Genomic DNA, 24689 nt, shown 5'->3' with positions numbered 1-24689 from the left:
AAAAAGAAAAGGAGTACTTGTGGCACCTTAGAGACTAACCAATTTATTTGAGCATGAGCTTTCGTGAGCTACAGCTCACTTCATCAGATGTATCTGATGTAGCTCACGAAAGCTCATGCTCAAATAAATTGGTTAGTCTCTAAGGTGCCACAAGTACTCCTTTTCTTTTTAAAAATGATTAGGGGTCTGGAACACATGAGTTATGAGGAGAGGCTGAGGGAGCTGGGATTGTTTAGCCTGCAGAAGAGAAGAATGAGGGGGGATTTGATAGCTGCTTTCAACTACCTGAAAGGGGGTTCCAAAGAGGATGGCTCTAGACTGTTCTCAATGGTAGCAGATGACAGGACGAGGAGTAATGGTCTCAAGCTGCAGTGGGGGAGGTTTAGATTGGATATTAGGAAAAACTTTTTCACTAAGAGGGTGGTGAAACACTGGAATGCGTTACCTAGGGAGGTGGTAGAATCTCCTTCCTTAGAGGTTTTTAAGGTCAGGCTTGACAAAGCCCTGGCTGGGATGATTTAACTGGGAATTGGTCCTGCTTCGAGCAGGGGGTTGGACTAGATGACCTTCTGGGGTCCCTTCCAACCCTTATATTCTATGATTCTATGAATGTTTCTAAAGTATTATGTGACCATCATTGAACCAGGGAAATCCAGAGCTACAGGTCTAAACCCAGTAGCTGGTAGCTGTACCAGATTGTATCCCCCGTGAATCAGGTACAGAGGGGACTCACAGCACACGTTGACCAGTGGATTACACTGTACATAAAAGCAAAATGTAAGTAAGGCCCATCAGAGAAGTCTCAGGAGTTCTGTGCTCTTAGCCCTGACATGCATCTCTTTATGCCAAGTAGCCTCTAGGAGGCACACTCATCTAAAATTCACATCCCTTTTTTATTTCAAGCTAAAGTTTTGTCATAATTGTTGGAATATCGTTGACGTTTCAGAAACTCTGAAATCTTCCTTTTTTTCTTGCAAAGAATATTTCTCCTATCTGTATTCCTACTCTCACTCCTGTGCTTTAATCAACCTTCTCCCAAATAAAAGAACCGGTGCTCTAATGTACAGCAAAGCTCAACTAAGCATTACTTATAGACTACAGAATTATGATCCTGAGGTTAAATATGCCGGACTGAGAACTATGAAATCTGGGCCCAAGGTCCTATTCCTGGCTCTGCCCTAGAATGTGTGTATAGTCTGGAAAAGTCATGTAGCCACTCTGGGTATGTCTACACTGCAACTAGACACCCCTGGCTGGTTTGTCCAGCTGACCTGGCTTGCAGTGCTCAGGATAAGAGGCTGTTTAATTGTGGTGTAGACGTTCAGGCTTGGGCTGGAACCCTGGCTCTAGGCCCCTGTGAGGTGGCGGCCTGAATGTCTACACTGCAATTAAACAACTCCACAAGCCTTAGCCCCACAAGCTGAATCTGCTAGCCCAGGCCAGTCGCAGGTATCTAACTGCAGCATAGACATACCCTCTGAGCATCAGCTTCCCCATCTGTAAAACAGAGTCAATGATATTTAGTCAATAATGGCTGCACTGGAAGCAGGACACTGAAAAGTTACATTGGAGAGAGCGTATTGGTATGTGGATCAGACGGTGTCAATTTCAGATCCTACTTAGGCATCACTCAGTGCTGATGTCCACCTCTATTAACTTTGTTTACTAAACTGTCTCATTATCTGTTTTGTGTCAGGATTTCTTCAGGGTGTGGTGGAATAGGACAGATGGGCTGAAAAACCTTCCTTTGGGCATGGAATACACACGATTGGACAGATGGGCTCCAAGAAGCTGCCTTCAGGCCTGGAACACGTGGGAAGAGAAGGGGGGTATATCCTCTCCTGTTTTTACAGCCAAGTGTAAAAGCCAATGGAGAACACTGTGGGCAAAATGAAGAATGTGTATCCAGCTACCCCCTTTATAGCAGAAACTGGAACAAGAATCTTTCTCCAGAAGGTGCTGTCCAAAGAATCTACAGGTGTAGCTAGCTACTTGTTTGGCTATTAATGCCAGCATTTCTCCATGGCTATATGCTTAAGGGGAGTTTATGTAGCAATGAAGCACATCAATATTTCAAACTAAGTGTTTTTAGGCAGCAGAGCACACTTATTTTCCTAATATATATATATTTAAACTGTAAAAAGGTGGGAACAATAAACTGTTAAGAATATGTAAAGGTACACTGACCTCCATTGTTACCTGTAAAGCCTTTTTTCAAAGCAAAACTAAAGGCAATAAAATATCTCTTTTGCTAAAGCTTATTAACTTGCCAGTCCCCTGAGATTAACAACAAAGAAATTCCAGGGTCGACTTCACAGGAATGTGATTACTCAAATAAATTATCATTTTAAAGTTCATAAAACCAATCTTGAGAAAGGGCAGGGAGTGACCAACACACTGATCTGAGCATCCAAATGATTCCTGTAAGTAAAGAAAAATCCCGGCTTTATGCAGCTTCATGTTTGAAGAGAATTATGGGAGTAATTACTTTTCTAGGGAAAGGCATTGGTTTCTTCATTGTGAATAGCAGGTAACAGACCCAGTGACATTGGAGACACTTTTGGCATAAGAACTAGCACCCCATGCTATATTCCCCAAGAGTCCCTGCACCCCTCTATTCTGAGGTACTGGCAGAACATTCCAGCTAGATCAGTTTTATGTCAGATCAGGATTTCTATACCTTGTGGGAAAACTTAGTTGCCTTCTTGAGTTGGTGTTAAAGGCCCTCCATGCCACTTACTTAAGTGCTATTGACTTCAACTTTAAGCACACGATGTTAGGGATTGCTCCACATCTAGGATGACTCAGTCTTTGCCTTGAAGCGCTTGCAATCCAAGAAAACAAGTGCCAAAGGAAGTGCAGGGAGATAGATACAATCCACATGCATGGGTTTTATACACATTGAGTAAAATCCTGGCCCCAGTGAAATCAATGGGAGTTTTACCAGCTTTTCACTACTTATATACATTTAGTTCTTAAGTATGCATTAGCTGTGTTAGATTTTCTCCTCACCCGACCCATTCTAAACTGGCCTTTTTCTTGTATGCATTACAGAAAAAGCAACGACCTGTTTGATTATCAGGCCTAGCATCACCATGAATGATCTCATAGTATTTGTCGTTAATTCTTGGGTTTTTTTAAAATCAACAAATAAAACAAAATCCTTGTTTTAAGAACAGCCTCTGGTCATTATTTCTCTCTTACCCACTTTCAGTTCACCACCTGCAACCACTATACAGCTGGCACTAAGGACATTGCTGGAGCTGACTGGGAATTCCAGAGTCCCCAGAACATAGAGACCTCTCAGAGGAGGAAGAGTTGTATCCACCAGGATGGTCCTGTCTGAAAAAAGAGGAGAGAGAGAGAGCAACGTCAATATACCGACACTGTGATGTGAAGATGGAAAATGAGGGGAAAGCTCTAGAGATCATGGCCACTTAAGCATGTGCTTAACTTTAAATTTTGCTTGACAAATTCAGACTGGAAATAAAGTGTAAATTTTGAATATTGAGAGTCATTCATCATTGGAACAACTTCCACGGGTCATGACGTTCCGCACTAACTGGCCATTTTTTAAATAAGAGATTGGATATTTTTCTAAAAGATATAGGTCTGTAAAAGTCGTAATATTATAACAAAAACACTTCAAAAACAGACTCCAATGAGAGACAGCTGAATTGGAATTAATTTGCAAACTGCACACCATTAAATTAGGCTTGAATAAAGACTGGGAGTGGATGGGTCATTACACAAAGTAAAACTATTTCCCCATGTTTATTTCCCTCCCCCCTCCCCCACTGTTACTCTCACCTTCTTGTCAACTGTTGGAAATGGGCCACTCTGATTATCACTACAAAAGGTTTTTTTCTCCTGCTGATAATAGCTCACCTTAATTGATCGCTCTTGTTATAGTGTGTATGGCAACACCCATTTTTTCATGTTCTTGTACATATATATATATATATATATATATATATCTTCCTACTGTATTTTCCACAGTATACATCCGATGAAGTGGCTTTTAGCCCACAAAAGCTTATGCTCAAATAAATGTATTAGTCTCTAAGGTGCCACAAGTGCTCCTCGTTCTTTTTGAAATAAAGAATTCAATCATGTGGACCCATATTGACCCCAACTTAGGTCATGAGCAGAGGTCAGACCTTGAGACCTACAACAAATTGTCTATAAATTGAGCCAATGGAGTAACTACTACCAGTAGTATGCTGTTATCCTGCATGTAAACCAGCCACTAGACGAGATGTGAGATACACACTTTGACAGTGTTTCACAGCAACTTGCTGACAACAGAGAATGGTGAGACTCGGGGTTCCTGGATCCAATTCCAGGTTCTGGAGGGGAGCGTTCTCTAATGGTTGCAATCTCATCTAACACTGGGCCCCAAAGCCGGACCCCATCTTCCTCTCCTCCTATGCACTCACCAGCTCCTGACTCCTCCCTGCTACTCCACAATGCCCATATCCACTGAATATTGACCCACACCCCTATCTTCCTATCTACCTCTCTAGTTACTGCCTCTATTTGCCCCCCATCCCATCTCCTGACCCCTCCCACTCTGCTTCCATACAACCTCCACCCCACCCCAGCTCCTGTCCCTTCCCCTCTGCTCCCATCCAACCTCCAACCATCCCAGCTTCTGACCCCTTCCTCTCTGCTTCCATACAACTTCCTCCCCATTCTAGCTCCTGACCTCTGTCCCTCTGCTCGCATCGAACCTCCATCGCACCGCAGATCCTGAACCCTGTCCCTCTGCTTCCTTCCATCCTCCACCCCACCTCAGCTCCTGCCCATCCTACTCTGCTCCCATCAAACTCCCATTCTGCCTCCTGACCTCTCCCCCTCTACTCCAATCTGACCTCCATCCCACCCCAGCTCATCTCCCTCCCCCCCAGCTACCAGCCAATATCCACCCCACCCCAGCTCCTGAACCCTCTCCCTCTGCTGCTATATCCCCCCAACTTCTGCCTGCCTTCCCTCTCTTTTTTTCCTCATTCCCACCCTCTATCCCCACCCTTCACTCCCCAACAGTCGCATCCAGTCGTCGCCTCCTTGCTGCCTGGGCATTAGCAGGAGGAGCCTTGAGAAGGCAGGGGAGGGGATCTCTCTGCTCTCAGTTCTTGAGCCTGCAACCACAGCAGCCCCTTGCTGCCCAGACAAGCAATTGCACTGAAAGTCATCTTCAGTCCCTGCAGCCCTGGGCTGGAGCATGCTCAGCACAGATGAAATCTCCAGTGAATTTAGCTGCCAAACTGGAACAAGTCTCTATTGAGCTTGTGAGCAGAGGCTCACAACTTGGGCAAATTTAGAAAAAATTTAACTGGGACGGCAAAACAACTGTGTTCAAGGCCCTTTCAATGAGGGACAGGGTCCTATTCCCTGAAGAGCTAACTGTCATAATCAGTCGGAAAAAACACAATACCGAGTGAAACAAAGCAGAGGGAAGAGGATAAGGGGGGAGATATTGTTAGAATGGAAATGGCTTATATGAGGAAATCACTGCTCAAGAATATGAGAAAATGCTGCAGTTGACAAAGGCCGTAAGTATAGTCATCAAGCATAGGGCAAAACATTTTTACAAGAAGAAGAAAGAGAGCTGTTAGGCATAACATTTATATGTCAAGTTTAAGCCTGGAACAGATTTTTTTTTTTTTTTTTTGCTGAGTTGCACATCCTTAGAAATAAGGGCTTATAAATGAAACACTGATTGCTCTGTAAGTAGATTTCAGAGTAACAGCCATGTTAGTCTGTATTCGCAAAAAGAAAAGGAGTACTTGTGGCACCTTAGAGACTAACCAATTTATTTGAGCATAAGCTTTCGTGAGCTACAGCTCACTTTAATGCATCCGATGAAGTGAGCTGTAGCTCACGAAAGCTTATGCTCAAATAAATTGGTTAGTCTCTAAGGTGCCACAAGACTCCTTTTCTTTCTGTAAGTAGAGAGTTTCATGCATGTGACCCGAGAATAATAATGGGAGGGAGAAATTCTGACCTGCGCGGACCTGATGTGGTTTCATGGGTGCAACTGAGAGCATGTTCAGTGGATGCGTGAGGAAACAGACATATATTCTGCAGAAACAGCAGGGGGCTCCATTGTAGAGTTAATCTCCTTCCACACTTGAGGAGAAAAAGGAACTGATGGGTAGAAGACTGTTACCACATGTGATACATTCCTTGTGGCACATACCTAACTGCTTCATATGAGCAGCTCTGCAGATTACACAGTGAGGTGACTAGTCAGTGCCTAAAATCAGCGACTTTAGGTCAGATGGCTCAATGAAATTTATCTCCAGACAAAGGAGAAACTGTATTTGTTTTATCCCTTCCCTCAAGAAATTCACATCGCCACAAGCAACTGCATTAAGAAAATAATTCAAATCTAAGAGGGCTACCTTTCATTTTATGTGTACTTCCTGCAGACAAAAGCTCACAGCCTTAACGTTCGGGTGTACAACGCTGAGAATTCGCTAATGACTCCAGCAATGACATCAAATGCCTTTGATCAACCCCATTGCTATATAAAACACCATAGCATGTCATTGAATGGAAATCAGCCACAACAGACACGCTATTATATGAGAGACAGTACTCCAGCATTCATCTCTTCAAACAGAAAAAGTTCAAAGAAAATCAAAATCAGAACATGAATAAGAGAGTGGATTCCACCACTAAAAAAAAGAAAAAGAAAAAAAGGCCAGGGGCTACATGATATGATATCTAGACCTTTCAAACCATTGCCTAGAATTATAACACGTTCTCCTTCCACCCAATATGCAATGTGTCATACTGAAAACCCATCAACCAAAGTATGGGAAATCTCAGCATTTGAGGAGCTAATGCACTCCATGATCTGGCCTGGAACGAAGACGACTGCTGTTTGCTGATGGAATGGTATGAATCAACTCACTATTCATGCTTTCCAGTATTGTGCAATTGGTTTTTAAATGTGGGAGTCCCAATTTAGGCAATGAGCCTGATTTGCAAGCCTTATTCATGTGATTAGTCCTTATGTGATGGGCACTATCTTGGCTAAAACACCAGAGATTGAACCAGAGAATGCCAGAGGTAAAATAACAAGCTGATAAACTCAAGCTACTCTATCTACATAGCCTTGATCACCACAGCAACTCATAATCATTAATGGAATTAGTTTCACAACACTCCTGTGATGAAGAGAAGCGCTAATATCCACATTGGGAATAGAGGCACAGGGAGCCTAAGCAACTTGTCCTAAGTTACACAGAAAGTCAATGGTGGAACAAGCAATTGAACCCAGGTTTTCTAAGACCTAGGTTAGCATCCTAACCACTAGACCATCTTTCCTCTCATACCAAAGCACTCCCTCTGGGACTGTAACAGCTTCATGTCCTCTGCAGCTTGGGCATAGAAGGGGATCTCACCAGTGAGCTACCCTTGCATGAGCAGTCCCACTAAAGTTATCATTACAGGTGAAATCCACCCCATGCAGGAGTTTTGGATGATCAGTAAAGGTTGTCTCTCTTCTAGCCTGGAGCTCATTTATATCCTTTTGGACTAAAACCAAAGAATGCTTCTCATGGGAGACTTCAATCACCCTGACATCTGCTGGGAGAACAATACAGCAGAGCACAGACAATCCAGGAAGTTTTTGGAGAGTGTTGCGGACAACTTCCTGGTGCAAGTGCTGGAGGAACCAACTAGGGGCCATGCTCTTCTTGACCTTCTGTTCATAAACAGGGAAGAATTGGTAGGGGAAGTAGAATTGGGTGGCAACCTGGGCAGCAGTAACCATGAGATGGTCAAGTTCAGGATCCTGACAAAAGGAAGAAAGGAGAGCAGAAGAATATGGCCCCTGGACTTCAGAAAAGCAGACTTTGACTCCCTTAGGGCACTGATGGGCAGGATCCCCTGGGTGGCTAATATGTGGGGGAAGGAGTCCAGGAAAACTGGCTGTATTTTAAAGAAGTCTTATTGAGGGTGCAGGAACAAACCATCCCGGTGTGCAGAAAGAATAGCAAATATGGAAGGCGACCAGCTTGGCTTAACAGTGAAATCGTCAATGAACTTAAACACAAAAAAGGAAGCTTACAAGAAATGGAAACTTGAACAGATGACTAGGGAGGAGTATAAAAATATTGCTCTAGCATGCAGGGATGTAATCAGGAAGTCCAAAGCACAATTGGAGTTGCAGCTAGCAAGGGATGTGAAAGGTAACAAGAAGGGTTTCTACAGGTATGTTAGCAACAAGAAGAAGGTCGGGAAAAATGTGGAACCCTTACTGAATGGGGGCGGCAACCTAGTGACATATGATGTGGAAAAAGCTGAAGTACTCTTCAATCTTCACAGACAAGGTCAGCTCCAGCTGCTGCACTGCGCAGCACAGTATGGGGATGAGGTGAGCAGCCCTCAGTGGTGAAAGAACAAGTTAAGAACTATTTAGAAAAGCTGGACACACACAAGTCCATGGCGCCGGATGCAATGCATCCAAGGGTGCTGAGGGCGTTGGCTGATGTGATTGCAGAGCCATTGGCCATTATCTTTGAAAACTCGTAGCGGCCAGGGGAGGTCACGGACTATTGCAAAAAGGCAAATGTAATGCCCATCTTTAAAAAAGGGAAGAAGAAGAATCCAGGGAACTACAAACCGGTCAGCCCCACCTCAGTCCCTGGAAAAATCCTCAAGGAATCAATTCTGAAGCACTTGGAGGAGAGGAAGGTGATCAGGAACAGTCAACATGGATTCACCAAGGGCAAGGCATGCTTGACCAACCTGATTGCCTTCTATGATGAGATAACGGGCCCTGTAGATATGGGGAAAGTGGTGGATGTGATATACCTTGACTTTAGCAAAGCTTTTGATATGGTCTCCCACAGTATTCTTGCCAGCAAGTTAAAGAAGTATGGATTGGATGAATGGACTATAAGGATAGAAAGCTGGCTAGATCATCAGGCTCAATGGGTAGTGATCAATGACTCTATGTCTAGTTGGCAGCCAGTATCAAGCGGAGTGCCCCAGGGATCGGTCCTGGGGCTGGTTTTGTTCAACATCTTCATTAATGATCTGGATGATGGAATGGATTGCACTCTCAACAAGTTCGCGGATGACACTAAGCTGGGGGGAGAGGTAAATATGCTGGAGGATAGGTATAGGGTCCAGACTGACCTAGACAAATTGGAGGATTGGGCCAAAAGACATTTGATGAGGTTCAACAAGGAGAAGAGTCCTGCACTTGGGATGGAAGAATCCCATGCACTACTGCTGGCTGGGGACTGACTGGCTAAGCGGAAGTTCTGCAAAAAAGGACCTGGGGATTACAGTGGATGAGAAGCTGGATATGAGTTAACAGTGAGTGTGCCCTTGTTGCCAAGAAGGTTAACGGTATATTGAGCTGCATTAGTAGAAGCATTGCTAGCAGATCGAGAGAAGTGATTATTCCCCTCTATTCAGCACTGGTGAGGCCAGTTTTGGGCTCCCCACTACAGAAAGGACAAATTGGAGAGAGTCCAGCAGAGGGCAACAAAAACTATTAGGGGGCTGGGGCACATGATTTATGAGGAGAGGATGAGGGAGCTTGGCTTGGTTAGTCTGCAGAAGAGAAGAGTGAGGGGGCATTTGATAGCAGCCTTCAACTCGCTGAAGGGGGGTTCCAAAGAGGATGGAGCTAGGCTGTTCTCAGTGGTGGCAGATGACAGAACAAGGAGCAATGGTCTCAAGTTGCAGTGGGGGAGGTCTAGGTTGGATATTAGGAAACACTATTTCATTAGGAGGGTGGTGAAGCACTGGAATGGGTTACCTAGGGACATGGTGGAATCTCCATCCTTAGAGGTTTTTAAGACCTAGTTTGACAAAACCCTGGCTGGGATGATTTAATTGGTGTTGGTCCTGCTTTGAGCAGGGGGTTGGACTAGATGACCTCCTGAGGTCTCTTCCAACCCTCATCTTCTATGATTCTATGAATAACACCACGACTAATGGTACCTGTGACCGATTTTTAGGACCCTGTGTGAAGTTGCATGGTTAGTCACCCTGGCAGTTGCAACTAGTGGGTCTCAACACCCACTCAGGAGGAGTGAAGATGAAGTGTTTCTAAGGCAAGAGAGGGTAAAGGTGAGGCAGGTGATAGAACAGCCAGCTCGGGAGGAAGAGCAAGGTAGAGAGTTTATTCCTGTGGCTCTTAAATTAAAATAAAGGAAAAGCATGGGAAGCAGGGTGGAGTAGGTTTTGGACACTAACCAAGCATGTGTGTATGTGCACCAGGCTGAAACCCAAGAAGGGATTATATCTATTTACAGCAACATGGCAGTTATTTATGACGCGTGGAATGCAGGGAAACAGAAGGAACTGCTCTCTATAAACTAACACACTGCACTGAATTGTGCATGGCCTAACATGCAAATACTCCTCTTGTTTGTTTATTTTTGCTTATAAAATGTTTTGCTTTGGTTTCCCCATTCAATAAAGTTTTTAAAGGGTGGAGATGGCATGTTTTGCACCACTGTGAAGCAGCATGTTCTAAAGAGTTGAACAGTAGGACTCAGAACTAAGGATTCTTGAATTCTAATGCTGCTCTGGGGTCTTGGGTATGTCACTTATTTTTCTCTGCGCTTTACTTTCTCCATGTGAAGAATGGGTATAATACAGCTTTATATACCACACAACAGAAGTGTTGTGAAGATTAGTTAATATCTCTGTTCTTATCTTCAGGCCGCAAAAAAGCTTGGGACCAGCATACCTAAAAGAGCCTAATGCTGCAGGATGAAAATTGTGGTCAACAGCTCTGCCCTGAGACACAGTGGAACTTTTTTCCATAAGGCTTAAGATCATCTGTGCAGGAGACAGAGCTTTCTTGAGGGCCAGTTCATGACTTTGGAAGGAACTTCTCCAGGAACAAAGCATCATCATAAACGTCACTGTCTTCCGCTCCAACTGCAAGGTGCACTTCTTCAGCTTGCCTTATCTAACAAACACAGAGCAGTGGGGGGAAAAAGCCTACCAAAAGAAAACACTCCACTGCACATACAATGAACCACATGTGAAAAGAAGTTAATCATGCTGCTCAATGCATAACCAGAAGGCGCTCAGATACTACGGTGATGAGGGTCATACAAGAACCTAGGTAGCATAGAATAGAAAAGACAGCACTTTTTCTGTTTGTGAATTGTAACTGAATAGGGCATGATTTTTACAAATTTGGTCACTATTTATATTTTTTACAATTTTTGTGTCACTGCTAGAGGTTTATTTGAAAAATTACTGCGTCTTCATCAAAATTTGAAATATTTCAGCCAGCTCTACAGTTAGTTGAAAAACTGTGGGGGGAGGGGGGAGACATGGGAAAACTTTATCAATTTTTTATCTATATTTGAAATTTGAGTGGAATTCTTCAACCCGATCTCGTGAAAGAGGTAGATGAGTCAGCGTTTTGTGTACTAGCCTATCACTAGGCTACCTGGAGTCTCTCTTCTGCCCAGAATCCCTTGAGGAAGTCACTTAGCCTCCCTGTGCTTTTCTTCCACATCTGTAACATGGGGATAATAGTGCTTTTCTATTTCACTGGGATGTTGTGAGGACACAGACATTAAAGATTTGGAGGTAATGGAGACATATAAGTATTTTAGATAAACAGAATGTTTTCCAGTCCTGTTTGTGAACGTAGTGATCTGATCATTGTCTGACTCATTTGGGCTCTGACCTTGCAAACACCTAGGCATCTGTACACATTGTAGCCAATGGGGGTCCAGAGAGAAGCAAACTTATGTAGATGCTTATGTGTTAGCCAGAACAGAGCCCTAATTATCTGTGTCAGAAGTCTGGCCAGGGGGTTCTGGGAGCAGCTGTGTCTTTCCCCCATCTAATATACAACTCACACTACTAATTCTCTCTTCAACTAAAGCTGATTTTTACTACATCCATAATGTGTTATTTAATTATTTCTCATTTACATGTGGGGCCAGTGAAACACTTCCGGGATGCAATAAAATAAAATGCAAAAGTAATAATCTCAACTTGCCCTAGAGGTAAAAAATGACAACAGAAAGACCTTCCAGCCCCCACAAGAAAAACAGATGACAAAACCCAGGTCCTCAGAGTAGGTCTGAGACAGGCCTTCCAGAAGGATCAGCAAACTCAGGCTCTGTCAGACCAAGCTGGGGGGGAAATTCAGAGTTCAGGACACTTCATTGAGAGTGCCCTGCATCCACCACCCAGATATACAAGTCTAAGGACTGCCAGCGTTATAATTAGTACAATATATTATTTGTATTGCTTTAGTGCCTCGAAGCCCCAGCCGTGATCAGGGCCCTGTTGTCCCAGGCACTGGACATGCATGCATATAACACAGCGTCCCTGCCACAAAGGACTTACAATCTAAAAAGAGAAGACAGGCAAAGGCTGAGAGAAAAGAAGCTTAATTATTGCCAACATTTAGAAGTGGAGCTGGAGCACCCACACTTGCACAACCTTACATATGAAGTCTTAGCAGAAGCAGGATTTGTACCCAATTCTCCTGAGACACAGAATAAATGCCTTATCTAGATAACCATATGATATCAGCACTCCAGCTAATCTCCACTGTTGGGGTAAAGTCCAAAGACAAGGATGGACTTGGGGGTTGGACTAGATGACCTCCTGAGGTCCCTGATATTCTATGATTCTATGACTCAATGATACTTAGAAACCTAATCCATAAACAGATTTAGAGATCTAAATGAACAGTTGGACAGGCAACCAGAAAGCAAAATGGAAGCCAGTACAGTCTTGGGAGCTCGGCTGAAATATGCTCCCTGTGTGAAACACTGCTAGGTAAGAGGAAAGAGACATTCTGCATTAGCTATGATATGGTACACCTGAGTTTACTTAAGGAAAAAAAATCCACCACAGAACCGTGTGTATATTTGTGCAGTAGATAAGGGTGTGTGAGAGAGAAATATAGAGAAGTCTGCTTCTGGGGCAATGTTTGTTCTAACATGCACGCATTCATGCTGCAGTCTAAGGTCAAATGTTTGTGTCCTGTGTACACTGGAATTTACAGTTGTGTTAATTAGCACGTGGTAAAACTGGACTAACATTTCCAGTGTAGACATACCTTTGGTATTACTGGGAGAAACTCAGAACTGTACTTCCCTTACTTACTAGGCAAGATGACGACATCCTCACCAGAGGCTGGAATGCTGTGGTTGTATCCACCCCAGCCTTGTTTCACTCCACTCCATGATTCAGGGAATGACCATTTCAAAATTACGTCAGAAGGAGAGACTGGAGCTAGAACACAGGATGGACAAAGAAGATGTATTTGGAATTGTCATTTGCCCCACAAAACCAAAACTTGCCCAATGAGTAAAACCCTACCCTACCCTACCCACAAGTGTCTGCTCTCATGTTGTGCCTTCCTACCCAAAAGCCAGGAAGCTAAATGGATTTTGTAATATGTCCTAAAGTTCAAAGGATCTAGGCTATGTGAAAATCAACTAAGCTCTTTGGAAGCAAGGACTTTTTTACTGTATATCTGTGCAGCATGTAGCATAACGAAAGTCTGAGGTGAAATCCTTGCTCCAGGGAAATGGTAAAATCCCAGTTGACTTCACTGGGGGCCAAGATTTCACCCTTGATCCAGATTGAGGCTTCTAGGCATTTCTGCAATACAAATAAATAACAATTATAATAATCTTGTGAGGTAGGTAAGTTTTATGAACCCTGTTCCATAGTATAATAAAGACCAATGAAGTTGAGCCCAACTTAGATTGTGAGCTCTCTGGGGCAGGCTCTGTCTTTCTGTTATTTGTATGTACAATGCCTAACACAATGGGGCTCTGATCCCTAGCTGAGGCCTCTAAGCTCTACTGCAACAGAAATAAATTTCTGTAACAATAGTGGACTACATAGCAAATCTGTGGCAAATCCCAGATTAGAACTCTGTAGGTCTTCCTTCTTTCCAGCCCTATCCTTTGGTCTATTATGCTGTCTGGCTCAATGTGTAACTGTATAATAATGTCATGCTATTATCCTAAGATCACTGTGTAGCACTAAAATATATTGTAGTCTTACATTCTCCATGACCTTTATGATCTGATATGGTATTTCTTAACAAAAGTTTATAGTCTTTTATAATGTGGAATCACACATTCATCACATGCAATGGTAGATGTGGCTCTTAAATGAATGCCAAGAGCCCCTTTTGGGCTGACAGATGTACAAAACATAGAGGTGATGTACAGCGACATTTTCCTGCACACCTAGTAAAAGGAATTGCTGTGGCTGTTAGACGAAACCAGTCAGCCTGAGACCACCACATACCTGGTGTAGGTAGAGTGACTTTTTCTTCCTCTTTGAATGTTACTTGGACTAGGTCTTCACTTGTAACTGAAAAGAGAGGGTGCATGGCTTGTAGACAAACCCCATCAGCAACTCAATGGAAACTAACAAAAGCAATTAGACAGTAATCTCTGATACAATGTTTTCTGATCATTCACATTTCTAACAACAAAAGGTTTCCCAAGTACCTAGCCTTGCTGATCCTTTTTCAACCATTTTTCTTACAGTGTTTTTATAAATAAATGAATACATTTTTGTTTGTAGGCACTGAAGGGCTCCTGGCACCTTACCAAAAAAAGCTAAGAGCAGATATACAATAAACAAAAGCTACAGTTGGCATGCCAACTTCATTTATCCCGTTGTAAAACTAGAGTAGCTCTATTGACTGCAATCACTTTACACTGGTGAGTTACTTTGGATTTACAATGGGGTAACTGAGATCAGAAAGGGAACTGTAGCTTTTGTTCATTGTGTGTATGTATGTTCTTGGAATCTAAGTCAAGACTGGATGCCTTTCTAAAAGAAATGCACTAGTTCAACCAAGATTTATGGTTAGAGCCAGGAATTCTATGGCCCGTGGTATGTAGGCGGTCAGACTAGATTATAATAATTGTAACCCCCTCTGCTAGGTTTTGCCAACAGTGACAAGGGCTCGGTTCATCTATTAAAATTAATACCCCACTAGCTTGAGCTCCTAGCCAGCATTTCTGGGATCACTAAATACCTTTATTGGGAGCCCTTAATAGGCAATACTTCCTACTCGCAAGCACTGAGTCTGTGTATGAGGAAAGGAACACTTTATTGGGGGAAAGGGAACACAGCATCATCTTGGGGAAAACAGCAACAATGTATCTAAATGAATGACAAGTAAAACACTCCCCCATGGTTGTTGTTGGCATCCTTTCGTCTGTGAGAGATGGTGGGAATAGAGCAGCCTATGATGTAGATGGTTTGCAATGTCTCATGTGACTGAATAGGCCAATCTGAGATTTGCATGATCTTTGGCAGTTATTGCAAATGTCTGTATCTTGCTTACTTCCTGTGGGCTCTTTTCTCCTCAAGCTGTAGGAGCCAGCTCCTGTCACTGACTTTGATACCCTCATGGAGACGATGTCACCACTTGTTACGGTCACTTGCCAAGATTTCCCATTGGTCAGGATCAATTGCAAATTCCTTCAGATCTCACCTTGCATGTGTCTTCATATTGAACCTGTTGTTCTTGTTCACTCTGATAGCTCTCTGTATAGCATGTCCTTGGGTATGTGTACATCTTCCAACCTACTCAGATGGCCCAGCCAGTGCAGTTGTCTTTGCTTGAGCAGGATTGTCACAGTTGGTAAATTTGCCCTTTGAAGAACCTCTGTGCTGGTGACTTTATCTTGCCATTTGGTGTTGAGTATGCAGTGTAAACAACATAGGTGGAAATTGTTCAACATTTTCTCCTGATGAGCATAAGTTGTCCATGTTTACCCACCATACATGAGAGTGATGAGGACATAAGCTTGGTACACTAGTATTTTGGTCTTGATAGTAAGCTTTGAGTTCTTCCATGCTCTTTTAGTTAGTCTGCTAAAGGTGGTGGCAGCCTTTCCAATGTGAACATTTAGTTCTTTATCCAGTGAGAGGTTGGTGGTCACTGTAGAACCTAAATTACTGAACTTTTGGACTACTTCTAGCTGGTTTGCATTTAAGGTAATTGAAGGATCTTGTAGAACCCCCTGTTCTAATACAACCATTTTCTTGATGCTGATGGTGAGAGCAAATGCCTGACAGGTACTTGAAAGCAGTCCATGAGTTCTTGTATTATATCTTCACTGTTGGCTATGACGGCAGCATCATCAGTGAATAGAAATTCCCTAATTATCAACTTTTTGACTTTGGTCTTTGACTTAAATCGGGACAGGTTGAAGAGTTTCCCATCTGATCTTGTGTGGAGATACACTCCATCTTTCATAAAAAGAAAAGGAGTACTTGTGGCACCTTAGAGACTAACCAATTTATTTGAGCATAAGCTTTCGTGAGCTACAGCTCACTTCGTCGGATGCGTACTGTGGAAAGTGTAGAAGATCTTTTTACATACACACAAAGCATGAAAAAATACCTCCTCCCACCCCACTCTCCTGCTGGTAATAGCTTATCTAAAGTGATCACTCTCCTTACAATGTGTATGATAAAACCTGGATTTGTGCTGGAAATGGCCCACCTTGATTATCATACACATTGTAAGGAGAGTGATCACTTTAGATAAGCTATTACCAGCAGGAGAGTGGGGTGGGAGGAGGTATTTTTTCATGCTTTGTGTGTATGTAAAAAGATCTTCTACACTTTCCACAGTATGCATCCGATGAAGTGAGCTGTAGCTCACGAAAGCTTATGCTCAAATAAATCGGTTAGTCTCTAAGGTGCCACAAGTACTCCTTTTCTTTTTGCGAATACAGACTAACATGGCTGTTACTCTGAAATCCATCTTTCATGTCCTTAGATGCACAGTTCAGTATTACTGAGAAGAAGATTCCAAAGAGTGTAGGGGCAAGAACACATCCTTGCTTCACTCTGCTTTTCATCTCAAAGCTGTACGAAGTGGACCCATCAAACTGGACAGTTGCTCTCATGTTGTTGTGGAATGAACGTATAAAACTTAACAGGGTTGGTGGACATCTTATCTTTTCTAACATTGCAAATAGATTTGCTCTGCTGACTGTGTTGAATGCTTTGGTTAGGTCCACAAAGGTGATGTACAATGGTCAGTTTTTCTCTCTGCAGTTTTCTTGGAGTTGATGCAGAGAAAATATCATGTCTATCGTTGATCTTCCAGCCCTGAATTCGCACTGTGATTTAGGGTAGACACGATTCACCAGCTGTTGTAGGCGCACTAAGATGACTTTTGCAAAAGCTTTTCCTGCTATGCTTAGTTGCAAGATACCCCTGTAGTTGTTGCAGTCACACTTTTTGCCTTTATTTTCTATACAAAGTGATGATGTTTGTGTCGCACATCTCTTGTGGTACCTCACCCTCTTTCCAGCATTTAAGCAGCAGCTGATGGAGATGTAGTAATAGGCTGTCTTTCCCGTACTTGAGGATTTCTACTGGGATGCCATCTTTTTCAGGAGCCTTGCCACTTGGCAGCTAATCAATGGTCTTGCTTAGCTCTTCTACAGTGGGCTCCAGATCTAGCTGTGGCATGACCTGTAGAGTTGATATTTGGTCCACTGATTCACTGGTGATGTTTCTTTCTTGTGCGTATAGCTCTGAATAGTGTTCAACCCAACAAGACAACTGCTTGATTTTATCTGTAATGATTTCACCGCTGTGCGATTTGAGAGGGGCAACCTTGTTGACAGTGGGACCTAGAGCTCTCTAAATGAATTACAAGTAAAACACTGCCCATGGTAACTTTGGCAATAGTCTTAACTTGGTTCGCTAGTAGCCGGTGTGAATGTCCAGTAGGCAAACAGCCCTTTTACCACATCACTTCTCTCTTCTCCCTCCGCTAAACACAACTCATGGTTAGGTGTCAATGGATAGCGTAGTCCCAGAATCCTGAGGTGTACTTGGGCAGACCTACCTCCAATCCCTTGCAAAATCCTACCAGGTCCTGTCCTGAGGCTCCACTACTTAACCCAGCTATAGTGATTTCAGCTTTATTTGGTGGCTGGGTAGAAAAAAAACATACCAGAATTTACTCACCTCTGCTGCTATCCTCAGTGGCTTCAACAAAGAGCCCTCTTTGCATTGCATCCCCTCAAGAAGCTACCTTGTGGGTTTCATCAAAGAACTGTCCCCACAGTATAGGCTCCTCAATGAAGGGGAATCAGTAGTAATGTAGGACCCTTGAGAAGACCCTTACTAAAGATGTGAGCCCTTTCCTCAGTTCCAATTCTGAACCAATTCTGAGTGTGTGTACAGTTATGGTGACTCCCAAGTGTCACTGGAGGAATTTTGGGTAATGAACTTATGCAGATGAAGCTCTCACTGTAGCCACAGTTCCCACAGTTCACCAACAGAGGGGGGGCAGAGAGCTTCTTCTCCTCTGGAACTTCTGTCCATCTTGAGTTCTGAATAAATAACATATGCAGATGAGGTAGCTCTGTGGCCGTTCTTCCCCCATTCACCAGATAGGAGCAGAGAGCTCCTTACCTTCTAGAGCTTCAGGCCACACGGCTGATCATAAACCTACCTCTTGACCTTAAAATTGGTGAATCTAGAACAGGGGAAAGTTCCAAGGCTACATGACTATGCTCATAGCTCTACAGAGGCAATGTTACAAAGGAGAACTCTTACTAGCTAGCCATTCAAGAACACTCTTATCTTCTCCACAACATGCACCTTAACCTGCCCATGGGAGTGCATATCACCTTGTACTTTACTTACAGTATATTTAAACAAACCTTTGTCCTTTTAAATTGTGAAAGCCACTCCTCCTTACCTCCCTTCCCATCTCCCAGTGCAACCAAGCTAATTTAGAATGTCTGAGGTCCATTAATTTTAAGTGTCAATAAATTAGTGGGAATAATCAAAATACTTGATTCTTTCTGATAATTACTATCTGATGTCAGTTTAAAACACTAGACTGCGTTAGTAGCATATGCTCCTATGCCGAATGAGGCTTCCATAATTAAACAGAATGGGATTCCATGTGGGTTTTCCCATGCCTGATTAATTCGTAATCAGGTGCCACAACCCTGCTCTTCAGCGACACCTTGTTTCCCAATAGTTAATTACAGTCTGGTGCCATATTTACAAAAGCCACTCTGAAGTGCAAAGTCATCATAGGGGGACTCCACTTAATAGTGCCATGGAGTTGGGTCTGCCACACTGCTTCTGTCTCTTGTTGAGATGGGTGTAGTGGTTAGGGTGCTAGCCTGGAGCTCTGGAGCACTGAGTCTAATTTCTTGCCCCTGCTGCAAACTTTCTTGCCCTGCTGTGTGAACTTAGTGTCTGTATGCCTCAACTCCCCATCTGTGAAATGGGGACCAGGGCACTTCCCTAACTGCCAGGAATGTTGTGAGGATAAATGGATTAAAGACTGTGAGACATTATGGTGCAGGGGCAACATGAGTACCATGGAGAGATTAATGCTTTTCTTGTGGTACTGTTTCACCTCAGCTTTAGTGGTGAGAAACAAAGAAAACCTTAACAGTAGAATTAGTGCCAGAAAGATAAAGCTGGCAGTGAAAAGCCTGAACAAAAATATGTTCTTTTCATAAATTTCTGAATGATACCAGACTGAGGCTTAGTTCTAATTCTGTCAGGAATGAACTCAACAGGTAAAAGGGAGGCAAAGGGTAATTTGGGTATAAGCGATGACACAATCTATCATAATAGGAGAGAGCTGAGAAGTAGGACTACCTGAAGTAACTTATTGTTTCAGGAGAATGGTTTAGACCATCTGCTGTAGGCCAGTCTATTCGCTATTCATTTTCCTCTCACTTATGTCATGGCAAATCAGAAATAATCCTGTGAAATCAATGGAGTTACACCAGAGTATAAACAGTTGCAAGGGACAGGAGAATCCTACAACCGTGCTTTTGTTACAAGGTATGAGACATGCTCATCTGACTTGGCTACACACACACACAGCTTTTTTCGCAGTATAACCCGGTTTGTCTGATTACTTCTGTTTGGAAAAATGCATTCAGGGAAAATCTGGCCAGCTATCCCCATACTGCCTCAGAAGGAAATAGAATATTCAGCAGACATTCAGAATGGCACCAGCAACACATGAAACAGAGAACACTGGGATTTCCCACCACACAGAGAGCTCAGCACAAGGAGGACTGTTTGTTGTGGTTACATAGAGCAGATAAAGGGGTCCTGTTTATACAGCAGGTAACACTATTGCAGCCTGGTTACATGAAGACAACCATATTAGGCCAAGTCAATGACAAAAGCAACTCCTGGTTAGCTGCCCTGGTAACTACTCAAGTGGGGTGATAATCGTAACTATGTTTAAAGCTAACCACATCACTAACTTATCAGCTTGGTTAAAAACTGCAGGGTTTGATTCTCTACTGTTTGGCACTTAATGTAATTATTTATGCTAGTGCAAGGCAAAGTAGGTGTAAAGCACAACCATGCTGATTGGGAAGCATTTTACACCCACTTCATTCAGGTGTAAATGCCTACACAAGGTCCGATTCAAGCCCAGAGAGTGGACAAGAACATAATTACCTCGTTCTCTGGGTGGTTTTGTTTATATATTGAGTATATTATCATCATTTAAGCAAGGAACAGGAAGAGATACAGGCAACACAGATAAAGGATGACATTAGTAAACATTGGATTAAGGGGCCTCTTCGCAACATGCAGTTATGAGGCTCCAGGTCCTAGTTGTATAAAAACTTTATCAGGCCCACCAATTTTCTGTCCGATTACAGCCCTTCCTGGATGCTTGGGCTGTGAATCATACATAAAGGCCTTCGTGAATTCAAACTTCCTGGCATCTTCCTTCCCCTGGTTTAGGTCTCTGAGTTGATGTGAAGGAGGAGCAAAACAGTCTTTCATCAGCTATGTAGTGACAGAAAACTTGCCTGTGGTTATTAGAAAGTGCTGAAACTAGGATAAATGCTCCAGTGCTCTGAGTTACAAATAACAAACACCATCATGCCATTCAACATCAATAGAGCCAACACAGATCATGGGAAACATCAAAACTTTTAGAAATAACACTCGACTACAAGGCATCTGCAGCACTACACATGAGACAGATCTTCCAAGGCTGGGGAGATGGAGATAGAATATTTGGTTAATTAGTAGAAGGTGCCATATACTAGGGTGCTCAGAACTGTATCATCATATGGATTTGGATACCATGCTGATCGGCAGCAATATAAAACCTTAAGATGTGGCAAACCAAGACTGACTTCCTCTCTTAATGGATTAATAATGGCTGCAGCAAAGACTGAGGCAGCATGAGCTTCCTCAATCTGCCATACTAATGGGCAACAATCCAGAATTACAAGGACTATCTCTAAGAGTGAAAGAGCGCAGTTTAGTCTTCATTTTCTGATCACCACAATCCACTCAGTCTTTGGCCTCTCCACTGAGGCTGCCAACGAGGATGACAATTGGTGCTGTGTGTGAGGGTGTTTTTCCATGGGTCGGTGATTGGGGCACCTGTCCGCTAGGAACTGAAATGAGAACACTCAACTCATTTCATAGAAGTAAGGGTAAGATTTTGTCATGGTTATTTTTAGTAAAAGTCACGGACGGTCGTGGGCAATAAACGAAAAGTCACGGGCGCTGTGACCTGTTCATGACTTTTATTAGCAATGACGGCGGAGAGAGGGCTGGAGAGGGTAGCAGGGAATGACAGCTGGGCCTCATGGTGGGGGACTGACAGCCACAGCCCCACTTCTATGGAGGAGGCGGGACAGCTCTGGCTTCAGCCTCGGCCGAAACCATGGGGCAGGGGCACACAGCAGCAGCTCTGGCTTCGGCCCCAGCCAAAGAGGTTGGGGGGTCACACACAGCCCCGGCTCCAGCTGAAGCTGTGGGTCAGGGATGCACAGCCCTGGCTCCACCCCCACCGCCGATAGCTGACGCTGAAGTCACAGAGGTCCAGTAAAGTCACGGAATTCGTGACTTCCGTGACTAAATCATGTCCTCACATATAAGCCACTGAAAAGCCATATAGTACTGTGATCTTTGGAAACTACTTACCCGATCGGAATTCAAACTGGCTAGAAGTTAAAGGCTTATTATTGCGTTACCAATCTCCTGAGCCATCCAGCTTCCCACTTCAAATCTTTCATCCAAAATGCCCCTTGAAACTTGGGCAATGAATATGAATGAAACATCTTTGTTTTGCTTATACAGTAATTTTCAATGTAAAGAACAACTCTTTAGAGGCCTGCTCTTCTCCTGCTGAGATCAATGAAAATCTCCCTTTGACTACAATGGAGTTTGGATCAGGCTTTAGGTATTTATAAGAAAGAACGATCAAAATAATGAAATTCAAGTTTCTTAAGCTAATTAAACAGCAAACCTGGTTTGATGCAGCACCAACACAATGCTAAGCCTTGATCCTGTGTAATGTGATCAATGTGAGTAGTCCCATTGACTTACTCACATTTACATGTGAGTAGTCCCATTGACTTCAAGGAGACAAGGCCCATATTTTAAGTTCATTGGAAAATGGGTTGGGAGTAAATGAAAAAGTTCAGTAACTATGTTAATAAAGTTTCAATCATGTTTTTGACAAATATTTCAACTAAAAATGGTTCAATTAATAAGCTTACTTGTCTTCATTTTCAAGGCCCTTCATGGCCTATCCCCACCCTACCTATCATCTCTTATTCACTACTGAGATTACAACCTCTTATTCACAACCTCCACCTTCACTCCCCACTAATTAAATTTTCAAACAAGCACCTTCATTCTTTCTCCCATGCTGCCCTTATGTCTGGGAGTTGCTCCCATAAAGATCTGCTAAGCCACCTCATTATCCACCTTCAAATCTCTCCTCTAAACTTTCTTTTGCAACAATACCTCCAAAAACCTAACAGCCACAGTCTGTTTGAGACCACTGTTTATCATGTTGGCCAATACTGTCCCATTGCTTCCTGGTACTTCCCCGACCCCACTTGTCTATTTATCCATCTGGTATGTCTTGATTTATACCTAGATTGTAAGCTCTTTGGGGCAGGGGCCATCTTTCAGTTGTACATAGGCGTACAGTGCCTACCACAATGGGATCCTGGTTCAAGACTCGTCTCCCAGATATTACCACAATGCAAATATAATTAATAATAATAATGAAAAGGTCATAAAAATGGAAAAACAAATGAAAAATGGTTCCACCTTGAACGCTTTGAAACAAAAACAACTTTGTAATTTCAAAAGGTTCCACAACACTAGGAATTTAAAATACATGCCACTGGTTATTTATATGGTGGTACTGCCCAGAGGCCCAAGTCAAGGATCAGGGCCCAGTCCTGGTAGGTGCTGTACACATACATAATGAAAAGACAATCCCTGTCTCAAAGAACTGACATTGCAAAAAAGGTCATTACTGTAGTTTGCATAGAATACCTCAGACTTAAAGATGCCATTGTCTGAGTTTGCCCCAGTATGACATTTACCTCCCCACACTGTGACATGAGCTCACCGTGCCACAACGTGGTGATGTTACGTCAAAACACAGTCATGACATGAGCCTGTGTCACAGTAGGTTAGCATTTCATAGGGCCAGACAGTGACTTCAGGACCCACAAGTGCTTCGAGAGCATTTCTTTTGGGACACAAGACGTCCTGGAGGAAAATAGCACCTTCCCACGTACACAAGGATACATAGCAACCCTAACAGCATAGTTACAGAGGTATGAATGAGAGTAGCCCCCAAATTCCTTCAGCACAGGAGGCTACAACCCTCTTCCCCCAGCTCCCAGCAGCGAAGGGGAATAATCTGCCTGTGAGCACCTTGTATTTTGAACTTCTGAACAGATCCTTTTTCAAAGGGCTGCATGGGAGTTAGTTAACAGGATTAACGTGCAAAGGTAGCAGTCAGCACCTTGGTTAACAGGATCATTGCATGTGTCCTCCATGCATTTGAAACATTGGATCCTGTGGGTTCTACTTATCGCCCATTATAATGATAATCGTTCCACATTAGGAGTCTTCTGCATTGTTTGTGCCACGCTCTAATTTCCAAACAAGTAAAGCACCGGGGCAGCTTAACCACCTTGTTCCCAACCTTATATTTTCTCATCCTTTGTGTCAGACAGTTTCATTCCCCGAAGACGAGAGCTTGCAGGATGCTGGTCAAATTCCGTGACCGATCAGACAAGGGGGGCGTAGAGAGCATCTGAGCTGAACATGAACAGTCCCCAGTGCTGGCTGAGGCAGATTCATTCAGCTGTTTGGCTTTTTTGAATAACAATATCTTCCCAGTTGTTGGGTCTTTTTTAAATTTCCATTGGGGCTGAGCAAAGGGCTGTGTGAATTTAGGAGCCTGCCTCTGAATGAGCTGGCATCTGATCTGTATTTACTGACGTTAATTTTGAATTTAATGCACCCCTGCCACTACCCAACAGTTTGCCCTAAAAAGCCTTTTAACTGACACAAAGGGAGAGGGTCAAAAGTAAGTTGACCCCTGACAGAATGTACAATTATTAGAGAGAGGCGATACATGAGCAGCTGCTGGAACCCCACCGGTACAGCAAAGTGCTTCCAAAAGTCAGAATATGAATAATACACTCAAGGTCTTCCCCCAACTCTATGAGGGCCTGCTACTTTCTCCAGGAAGAATTATAGCCCTCCCTAGCAGCTGCAATAATTGTGTTCCTATTATCCTAGGGACCTCCCCCTGACCACCCCCTACAAGTGTCCATTGTCGAGACGGAGTCAAGTGATTATATGCTCTGGCTGATGCTGTTTGGGCCCAG

General features: G+C 43.3%; 1 protein-coding gene across 11 annotated transcripts in view; it reads right to left on the bottom strand.

Moving 5' to 3' along the window:
- The window catches only part of PKHD1 (PKHD1 ciliary IPT domain containing fibrocystin/polyductin), a 417278-nt gene that overhangs the window by 154228 nt on the left and 238361 nt on the right, over window positions 1–24689 (bottom strand). For all 11 annotated transcript variants that reach the window (XR_007356005.2, XR_007356007.2, XM_048845758.2 and 8 more), the window contains 3 exons: window positions 14287–14352; window positions 13126–13254; window positions 3205–3342 (listed from right to left, as the gene is read on the bottom strand). Coding sequence is in view for 9 of the 11 variants with exons in the window: in XM_048845758.2 (XP_048701715.2) it covers window positions 3205–3342; window positions 13126–13254; window positions 14287–14352 (333 nt within the window). In the remaining 2 variants the exon portion in view is untranslated. The remainder of the gene's footprint in view (window positions 1–3204; window positions 3343–13125; window positions 13255–14286; window positions 14353–24689) is intronic.

The sequence above is a fragment of the Caretta caretta genome, chromosome 3, assembly GCF_965140235.1.
Source record: "Caretta caretta isolate rCarCar2 chromosome 3, rCarCar1.hap1, whole genome shotgun sequence".
NCBI lineage: Eukaryota > Metazoa > Chordata > Testudines > Cheloniidae > Caretta > Caretta caretta.
This window is presented reverse-complemented; position numbering and strand designations above follow the sequence as displayed.